An 11859-nucleotide genomic window follows, 5' to 3' on the forward strand; every position below is an offset into this window, starting at 1 on the left:
CAGGACCTAGAGTCTGGGACGAGCTAATTCCGCTGGAAATAAAAGAAATTACTTTGATCCACTTATTTAAAAATAAGCTCAAAAATTATTTAATTAATAAAAATACTTATTTTTTATAACAATAATTATAGTATCAATAACAAGAAAGACGGCCACTTTGATATGGAGCACGAATATGTTATGAATGTGTATGAAAGGGTATGAATGTGTATTAATAGGCATGAATGTGTATGGATTGTTATGAATGTGTATGAATCTATATGAATGTGTGGACATGAGTGTGCGTGCATGAGTGAATTATGGATCTAACGTACTTGAGGGAGCATGAATATGCTTCGAACGGTAAACTTTTTACGGTAAACTTTCAAAATGAAAATGAATGTGTGTGATAGTTCTTTTACGATAAACATTTTATAAAAATAGAATTTGTTTTGTAATAGACTTTCTACGATAAATTTTTCATAATGAGTTAATAACATCATGATTCTCGCATTTGCCTAGGTAATGATCCTCTAACGATAAACTTTTTAAAATATGCCAAAATTGATATTTGAATTTGTTTCTGTAATGAACCTCTACTGTGAATTTGTCAATTCGATCCAATCCTTATTTATTTAATTGTCAATATTATGGGAGGCGAACATTATTTACTTTTGAAATGCAAATGTATAAATTTTTGTGACGTATGTTCGCGTGCACGAATTACCATCATTTTTAATTTCTTCATTTTCAATTAACTTTGTTGAATTTTTGTTGAACTTGGTTGAAAGGACAACTTTAGTTAAGGCACTATCACAAGTATTATGTTTACTTTTTTGTGCTTCTTCCAATAAATAAATAAAAATAAAAATAAATATATATATATATATATATATATATACAATATATAAATGTACAAACGATTATCTATAAAATGTAATATAATTTTATATAAAATGTTTTTAACATTGACATTTCTTTTTTGATCGAAAGTTTTTAGTAAGTTTATCAATGTCACAAATGCCATAAAGGCGCATAGCTCGTGAGTTTGGCCGAGCTTGCATTTGAAGCAGGTGTGTGTGTGTGTGTATATATGTGTGTGTGTATATATGTGTGTGTGTTTGTGTGTTTGTGTTTAATGTATGTGTGTGTGTTGGTTGCAACAAAATTTACAGGACGTTTCATCCGATGTCATATCTGTTGACGAAGATGTACAAATGCCTAAACAAAAAATTGTTAATTGCAAATATAAATCATTCGGAATGAAAAAACATCAAATGAAATTGAAAAAATGTTGTAGACGAAATCATTTTTTAAGACGTCATCTCCACCATCCAGCCAAGCAAACAAACGAATTCTGAAAATTTCGTTCATTCCAGTACACACCCCCACTTGATTCGTGCACATGAGACTCGGCAAGAAACATGTATCGATGAAAGTAAAATTATGGCTGGCGTTCACTCCACACGATGCACGCACACAACTACAAAATGCACGCACACAACTACAAGATGCACGTACACAACTACAAAATGCACGCACACAACTACAAGATGCACGTACACAACTACAAAATGCACGTACACAACTACAAAATGCACGCACACAACTACAAAATGCACGTACACAACTACAAAATGCACGCACACAACTACAAAATGCACGTACACAACTACAAGTTGCACGTTTCCCCACAAACACAAACACTGATTTTCACCACAAGCTAGCAGTTCAGTAAGTTTTGTTTCTGTCAATTCATCTCCCACTTGAGATATTCAGTCCTGGTTGATATAGACATACATTGCACCGGATTAACATCTTCGATAGCTTCTTCGTTTAAATTAAATTTAACAATGATTAACTTGAGGACCGCATCAGATGAATTAACAAAATTGAAATAGAAACAAGAACGCTTAATGCTAAGAAACCGATTTGTTCTTAAAAGTTGAAAAACATTAGTGAAAGCGAGCAAGGCAAACATATTTATCTAATATGCAGCTGTAGGATAAATGCCTGAAAAAACCTATATAAAGTACAAACACATGCATTCATACATATGTGTGTGTATATTAACATTTTATTTCATCGATACACACACACTCACACACACGCACGCACACACACACACACACTTACATTTACTTACTAAAATGTTATAAAACAAAAATATATAAACGCATGCATATATGAACATGAACAATTTATCTCTGATACAAATACATACACGAATACAAACATCACAACTTACACATACATACACACATTCTGTCTATGCGAAGCGTTTAACATAGATTAAAGCTGAACCCGGATATGATTATTACTTCCCTATAGTTTTAATCAATTATGGGTTCATACACACATTCACACTCACACATAAACACACACACATACACACACACAAACACACACACACGTACATACATAAATACACACGTGCTCGCTTAATAATACCGCAACATCATGGCATACTGGATGGATACAGGCACTAAACAATAAGCCTTGTTGCAGAACACGACTTGGACTTTTAACATTAAAATTTCATGGACTGATCTTCAATACGTATGAATGTGTGTGTCTGTGCGTGTGTGTGTGCGTGCCAGTGTGTGCGTGCGTTTGTGTACTTTTGACGTTTGCTAAGTAGTTCGTTCGTTCGTTCGTTTGTTTGTTTGTTTGTTTGCTTATTTGTTTGTTTGTTCGTTTGTTTGTTTGTTTGCTTATTTGTTTGTTTGTTTAACTAGCTTGTTTTTTTTAAAAAAATTTCACCGAATATTTTAATTGAATTGAACAAAAACACGACAACGTGCTATTCTCAACATCAACGTTATCATCATCTTCATCATCATGATCAATTTAATCATCATTATCATTAGTAACGTCATCGTTAAAAATAAAATCATCATCATCATCGTCACCATTGTTATTGTCGTCGTCATCCTCATCATCCGCATTACCATCATCCTCACCATCATCATTGTGACGTCGTAATGAGGTGACATCATCATTATCGCCACAACTACTCTTCTCTGCAGAAAATAATGACCACGAGTTGACACATGACTTCCGGCAGAAAACTGTCATGGCGTCCTTTTGTGAAATGGCGCGAAACGGCCGACTAATGAAAACAACAACAGCAGGGACAACATGGCCGAAGACGATGATGATTACGTCATCGGTGACGATGATGAAGATGAAGAGAACAACGATGATGATGAGAATGATGACGATGGTGGTGGTGGTGCAGATTATGATGATGGTGGAGACAGTTGGTGACTTAAGATATGGAAGAACAAGTGAATATTTTTGTTGTTGTTGAAGTTTTTTGTTGTTTTTGTTGCTGATGTTGTTGCTGATGTTGTTGTGGGTTGTGGTTTGTTATTTTGATTTATTTTGATTTATCTTATTTAACTGTTTTTGTTTTATCATCTTGATGTTAACAAATTAATAATTAAAAAATTATCGATAAATGTAGATTCAAGAAATTTATTTTTTTGGGTCATTAGCATGTAGAATGTTAAAAAGTAATTGAATAATTTTCAAAAAACTTCCTTACAAACACATACAAACATATAATCACATATAAAGAACGACAGTTTTAAACACAACACGCATGGACACACACACAAGCACGCACGCACACACGTACACACGCACATACATGCAAAACAAACATAACCAATGTTAACAGATGTGTTGCTACCTTATTTGAATGCCAGAAACATCACAGATATTGACAAAGGTTAGAGCTATTTATTATACATACGTCATCTCATTAATATTCATCAGCTGTAGTTTAATATTCATGAACCCGCATTCTATTAAGTTAGTTGCTTAACTTGTTTCTTAATTAAATAAATTAACATAATTTATTCATTAGTCTGGGGACCGCATTAACATAATGTATTAATTGTTTGGACATGTATATATTTGCAATGACAATAATATTAATAAGAAATATTAAGGAATAAATAATAGCAATAGTAAAGTTGATGATGATGATGATGATGATGATAAAAAAATGTTTTCATTCATTTTTCAGTTCTCAATCCATCCGTTACACTTCCGGCAAGAAAACGAAGTAAGTTGATCAATCAATCAATTGTCTCTGTTTTTGTGTGTGTGTGTTAAATAACCTATTATTAAGCACACACGTACAAACGAACATGAAATAAACAGCTAAACACATACACACACAAACATGCATAAACACACACATATACACAGACAACACACCGACACACATACACAGACAACACACACATACACAGACAAGCACACACACACACATACACAAACATACAAATTTACATACATTAATACAGGAGTGAGAATAATAATAAACGATGTTTATGGCAGTCCAGTTGGCGGTCCTCCTGGTAATGATGTTGTCCACAGTTTACTACTTGTGAGAAACAACACCATCATGAACGCTAATATGGATTACAACACACTACAACAACAACAACAACATCAACAACATCAACAACAACAACATTATGCGCACACATTTCAAAACTTAATTTACCACAACACTCCAAGAAGACTCAACAAACTTAATCGACTAAACAACAGCAACAACCACAACAACTACAACCACAACAACTACAACCACAACAGCAACAACCACAACAACTACAACCACAGCCACTACAGCCACAACAGCCACAACGTTCATCAACCTAAAAAGCATATTTTTATCGAAAATTTGTTGACAGTTAAAAACATGGATACAATTTATTACGTATCTGACAGTAAGCAGGCCAGTGATTTTTTTTGGAGTCGAGAATCTGGCATTAGAATTAATATCGGTTAGGTAATTTTTGCGTGTGTATGTGTGTGTGTATGTGTGTGTGTGAATGTGCGTGTAGGTGTGAGTGTGTTCTGAAGATGTGTGTATGTATATATATATATATTGCTTGGGTGAGCAACTGATTGATGGAACGTCATTTGAATTATTATTAATAGGTTTTATTTGCATGTGAGAAAGAGAGAGAGAGAGAGAGAGAGAGAGAGAGAGAGAGAGAGAGTGTGAATGAGTAAAGTGTATTTGTGTGTGTGCGTGTGTGCGTGTGTGTGTGTGCGTGTTTGCGTGTGTGTGTGGTGTGTGTGCGTGTTTATGATTGGTTGGTTAGCTGGTTGAATTGGCAGGATTTAATTGATGGAGTAAAACAGGGGGGAGAGAAACTAAGGCCTGCGAATGTCGCTAACCAGACATTATGACCAAAAAAAGAAGCCACAAACCTTTAAAAAATTCTCCCCGGAGTCGAAAAAATTTGCTATTTAAGTACATGTGTGGCCCTTCAAAGGTAAAATGCGGCCCTCAGTGAAAAGTTTGCCCATTTCTGGGGCAAAAAGCAGCGACAATCATCTTTACATCATTACCATCATCACAAACCTCACTTTTATTATTTTTGATCGTCATCATTTTCGCTCTCTTATTGTTTTTATTGTTACAAACCATCATCATCATCGTCACAAACATCATTGCCGTCATCATCACAAACATCATCACCATCATCATCATCATCACCATCACCACCATCATCACCATCATCATTTTAAACATTGTCATGGTCATCAGGGTTTCACAGTGCAAACCTAGAGCCTACATACACTGAAGTACCGCACTCATATGATGATAATGAGTACCTCTTTAGAGATCCGAGTTACTCACACGAAGTTCCTCACATGAAGAATATCATCGACAACATGTGCAGGTCAGCGAGATAGCCTGTATCCAAGATACACCTGATATTATCGCTGCCATCCTTTTTAGTATCATTGTTACAATCATGGTATCTTCTCTACTAGCGTAGCTTGTTCTTATTTAGTTTTTTCTTTACTTTTCAAAATCGTCATCATTATTATCATCCTCCTCCTTCTCATCATCATCATCATCATCATCATCATCATCATCATCATCATCATCATCATCATCATCATCATCACTACAACTGTCATCATTATCATTACAATCATCATCATCATCACAACCATCATCATCATCACAACCATCATCATCATCATCATCATCATCATCATCATCAGGAGTCCAGTCCCCAGCTACTACAAGCTGACTTTGGAAGTTTTGAAGGACAGAACTACAAAAGCCATCCTCTACAAATGCAATAAGAAAAATAATAATAATAATAATAATAATAATAATAATAGTAATAATAATAAAAATGATAATAACAATAATTACAGTAAGTACAGCGATGGTGATGATGACGATGGTGAAGATTTCAATGAGAAATTCTGCAAACGCTATGGCGGACGTGCTAGTAATAATAGCGATAGTTATGATAGTGATGGCGGTGCTGATAATGATGGTGATGGCGGTGCTGATAGTGATGATGATGGCGATGAAAGGATCTTCATACAAAGAACACTGAATGAACCGTGCCTAATATCCGTAAGACGACGACGATGATGATGATATTGTTGATGATGATGTTGTTGTTGATGATGACGAAGATGTTGATGGTGGTTGATGATGATGATGAGGACGATTGTAATAGCATTGTGGAGATGGAATGAATCTCGCACATACATGGAACATTTAATGAAGCTTGCCTATTACTCAGTCAAGAAGAAATGGTGATGACGATGATGACGATTACGATGATGGCGGCGATGATGATGATGATAATGACAAATATGACGACGACGATGATGATGATGTTGATGATGATGATGATGATGATGATGATGATGGGTCTACATGGTGATGATTGTGGTAGTGAAAATGATGATGATGACAATGAAGTGGATGATTTTTTTCATTCCATTCAGCAAGGCATTCGTATAATGTTTATTGATATCTGAAAAATATAGTGAAAAAAAAATTATTTTTTTTTGCAAAGACAAATTTGATTAAAGGCTGGAAACTTGATTCATTGACATTTGACTAATCAGTTTTGACACGAAAATCTTCCACAGCGCTAACAGGCTGCAGAATTGAAATCCATCGGATGAGCTAATGAACAATATAACAAAAACAATTTCGACTGTGATGATGGGGCTGGAGATGATGATTGTGATGTCTAAGATGATGATGATTGTTATCTTGAAGATAGTGATGATGATGGTGATAGTGGTAATGATGATGATTAAGGTTGTGGTCATGATGATGATTAGTGAGACAATTTACACACACTTCATATTTTTTAAGAACCACATAAAAAGCATGTTGATGATGACAACGATGACGATGATGATGACGATAATGATGATGATGATGATGATGATGATGATGATGATGACGACGATGATGATTAGCAACTAGCGGTAAAGTAGTGATAATAATGTCGGTAATGACGATGACACCCGGAAGATTTAACTCATTTAAATAATTTCGAAGAATTATTTTATTTAAATTAAAAAAAAAAATAGAAATAATTGTTTTTTTAGTTTCTATTGTTATTTTTATGCTATTTAAAAAAACAAAACAAACAAACATCCATCCAATTTCATTTTGAAAGCCATTAAAACGCTCTTCAACGCCTCGCTAAATTTCAAATGAAATAAAAGTTTTGACAGACGGGCTGTTGAAACAACAGAAAAAAATCCACACATACACACGCACATGCAAACACACACACGCACACACATCCATACACACACACACACATACACACGCATACATACACACAATTATTCAAACGTACATTCATACATTTACACGCATACATAAGTTTCAGGCCTAATGTTAATTATTTTCTAGATGCTTTTTTTCTAAACAATGATGACACCAACCTACACACATACAAACCTATACATACACACATACGCATACATACAAACACATACAAACACTCATACAAATATTCACACACACACATACACACATAAATAACTATACACACAAATCTGCAAACACATACACACACACGCGCAAACCTACACACAAACACACACACAAACACGTACAGGGTACAAAACCGGATGTTTTGACGGCAAGCAATAACAATCTCGTCTGCAACTACAACAACATCCAATCACTTGACAACTACCGCAACAAACGAAGTACAAACAGCAACAACAACATCATCATCAATAACAACAACATCAACAGTTACAAGAGCAAAAGCGACAACGACAGTAATAATTACAATTTAGTTAGAGATTTGTTTAATTTAAAGATGGGCGACGAGAGGATGGTGAGAGGAATGACGTCATCATGTGCGTCATCAACAGATGAGTGCGATAACTGCCTGGATGCTATTAAAAGTGACGATGATGATGATGGTGATGAGAATGATGATGATGAAGACAACTATGATGATGACGACGATAATGATGATGACGATGGTGATGATGATGTTGACGATGATGATGATGATAACGATGATGATTTCAATAATAATAACAATAATAATAATAATACTAATTATTATTATTGTTGTTATGTTTCTTCAACAGCTAAACAACAAAAAATTATTATCGAAAAAATCAACAACAACAACGGGGACGGCAATGGTAATGATAATGATGACGACGACGATGATGATGTTCGCGACGATGATGATGATGGTGGTAGCAGTGGTAGTGGTGGTGGCGATGTGTGCGACTTGGCACAGTGCCATGGTAAGTTGAGCTGCAGAATGATGCAAAGTCAAGTGTGCCAGCGGGCTCCCGTTCAATGCGTTATGGGTCGGTTGGGTTGTTTGTTCTGATTTTTTGTATGTTTGTTTGTTTGTATATTTTTTGTTTGTTTGCATATTCGTTTCATTGAAATTAATTTGAGTGAATGAAAAAGATGAGGTCAAAGAAGACAAAAGTTGTTCCCGGCTCATTAAACGTGACGAAATTTTAAATGCTTAATCTCTCGCTAATTAAAAATTTAAGAAATACAAATGAAAAATAAAAGTTTTTTTTATAAAATCCTAAAATTCCTGATTCTATTTTTAGGTCATTGAACTTTTTCGCTTTTGTTATCACTTCATCATCATCATCACCCTCATTATCATCATTATCATCATCACCATCATCTTATGACGTCATAATCACCACAATATATCAACATTATTTTTTGTAAAAAACATGCAACTTCACTAGCTCTATTGTATTAATTGTTAAATGTAGTTATTTATGTCTAAGTCATTATAAGCAACAAAGCCAAGTCATTTGTCATCATCATTCTGCCATCATCATTTTAACATCATCACCACCATCTTCACCACCAACATTTTCATCACCAGGTGACGCCTACCGCATGTCCCTCCACCCAATTTTCCCCAGCCCTCGCACGCAATTCCACTGCCACGTAACTCTCAACAGACCACGGCATATCTACAAACTCTGGTTCTACGTCAGTGTCGAAGGAGCCGGGTTCGAAACCAAGCGCATCCAAGTTAACGTCTCGACTGCAAGGAAAAGTTCGTCGGCTGCAGGAGGCAAAAACGTCATTTATCATTTGTTCTACGTCCAACATGGGAGCAAGGCTGCAAACGCCCCACCAGGGGAAAATGATGATGACGATGATGACGATGGCGACGATGGTGATGATGATGATAGAGGAAATGATAATAATCACGACGACGATGTTGATGATGGTGATGGTGATGATTATTGGCACTTTATTGATGATAATGATGGCAAAGATGACGATGATGGTGAAGGAGAGAAGGGGAGAGAAGAGGAAAGAATGCTCGTCGCCGTGAAAGAAGCAGGTGGGTTGTTAATTATCAATTATCTAATTTTGTTTTTAATTATCTAATTAATTAACTGACAAATTTATTTATTGATTTATTAAATGTTAACTAATTGTTTAATTCAATAATTGCAATATCTTTTTATTTACGTATTTATACTCATATAGACAACGGAAAATGATAGAGAGAGAGAGAGAGAGAGAGAGAGAGAGAGAGAGAGAGAGAGAGAAAGGAAAGGAGAAAGAGAGAGAGAAAGACCAAAAGAAGAAAAAAGAGAATGAGAAATTACGAAAAAAGATAGTATAAATTTTTGAGACAGACGTATGTCCCAATGAAGTGGATTAAGAGAATAAAACGAACGATAAAATACAGAGAACTAAAAAATGGAAATCCCCAAGTTCGTCAAAACCTCACACTTTCATCATCCCTACACCATAGTTTCATCATCATTTCATCAAAGTTTTATCATTCTTACAATACGGTGTCATCACAATTTCATCAAAAATTCTTCATCTTCACATCAATATCACCATTCCAACATTCTCATGACAGTATTTTATGTTTTATTCGTACGAGCCAACACTAATTAAAATTACATTATTTCTTTGTTTGAAACAGCCATAGAAACAAAAAAGTTATAAGAGCGATAATTCAAATTATTTGAATTATTAATTTATTATTTGTTAATTATTTATTTATTTCACTCGGGCAACGGCATCAAAGAGAGCTCTGCCATTTGTTTGTGTCATTCAGACCGCTGTTAAGAAAGCCATGAAAAGTGACAGGAATAAAATACATGATTGAATGAATGAATGAATGAGTGAGTGAGTGAGTGAGTGAGTGAGTGATTGAGTGAGTGAGTGAGTGAGTAAATGAGTGAGTGAGTGAGTGATTGAGTGATTGAGTGGGTGAGTGAGTGATTGAGTGATTGAGTGAGTGAGTGAGTGATTGAGTGATTGAGTGAGTGAGTGAGTGAGTGAGTAAGTGAGTGAGTGAGTGAGTGATTGAGTGATTGAGTGGGTGAGTGGGTGAGTGAGTGAGTGAGTGAGTAAGTGAGTGAGTGAGTGAGTGATTGAGTGATTGAGTGGGTGAGTGAGTGATTGAGTGATTTAGTGAGTGAGTGATTGAGTGATTGATTGAGTGAGTGAGTGAGTGATTGAGTGGGTGAGTGAGTGATTGAGTGATTTAGTGAGTGAGTGAGTGATTGAGTGATTGATTGATTGAGTGAGTGAGTGAGTGAGTGAGTGAGTGAGTGAGTGAGTGAGTGAGTGAGTGAGTGAGTGAGTGAGTGAGTGAGTGAGTGAGTGAGTGAGTGAGTGAGTGAGTGAGTGAGTGAGTGAGTGAGTGAGTGAGTGAGTGAGTGAGTGAGTGAATATGATTTCAATGTCACAGAAAAAAAAATGCAACTAAACAAAGAGATAAAATGAACAACAAAGGCAATAGAAATAATAAGCAAAACCAGCAAACAAATACAAACATGCAAACATGCGTACAAACAAACAGACATGCAAACAAACAAACAAACATGCCAGCACACAAACAACTATTCTAAAAAATAGCAGAACTTTGGAAGAGATTTAAAAAAAAAATTTTTTTAATTTTTTTGAAATGAAAAATCAAAAAACTTACACGTTGCATAGTGTTCTAAGGACATTCAGCAGAATTTTAAAACAAGAAAGTCTAAGCAAAATAGTAAAATCGAAAAATTTTGTGAAAGTAAGGATGAACAGAAAGAAAAATTGTACAAATCTCTATTCAGAATCAAGGAAGTAAAAATTCATTTCAAGTTTGTGTGTTAGTATGCGAGTGTGCCTGTTTGTGTTTTTGCGTTCGTCTCTATTTGTGTGTGTTTGTATGTGTTGGTATGTGTGAGTGTGTTTGTATCTGTGTGTCTGAGTTTGTGTATGTGTGATGTTTTATTACACATGGTTGATTTTTACAAAATATGCATTTAGAAACAAAATTTGTTCGTACCAACTTTTTATTCCTTTGTTTCAAGTCTCCCAATTCAAAAGTGTTAATTTTTTTATTTCAATTTTAAATGCAAACAAAAATTCGAACCGGATTAAAGAAAACTCTGTCATCGCTACGAAATTTTTTTAAAAACTGTTGTTTACATTCAATCACCCTTCCCATGAATCATCATCAGCGTCACAATCATCATCATCATCACCATTACCGACATCATTGTTACAACCATCATCACAATCAGCATCACCATCACAAT

The 11859-nt window shown here is 35.0% G+C and overlaps 1 protein-coding gene across 1 annotated transcript; it reads left to right on the forward strand.

Moving 5' to 3' along the window:
- Positions 1-1411: 1411 nt before the first annotated feature.
- HELRODRAFT_84928 (hypothetical protein) lies at positions 1412-1717 on the forward strand (the record flags this gene model as incomplete). Its single annotated transcript, XM_009025473.1, has 1 exon — positions 1412-1717. One exon carries the CDS (start codon positions 1412-1414, stop codon positions 1715-1717), a length of 306 nt encoding a protein of 101 aa, XP_009023721.1.
- Between the last annotated feature and the right edge of the window lie 10142 nt (positions 1718-11859).

This window comes from Helobdella robusta (assembly GCF_000326865.2).
Source record: "Helobdella robusta unplaced genomic scaffold HELROscaffold_42, whole genome shotgun sequence".
In the NCBI taxonomy this organism is placed as follows: Eukaryota; Metazoa; Annelida; class Clitellata; order Rhynchobdellida; family Glossiphoniidae; genus Helobdella; species Helobdella robusta.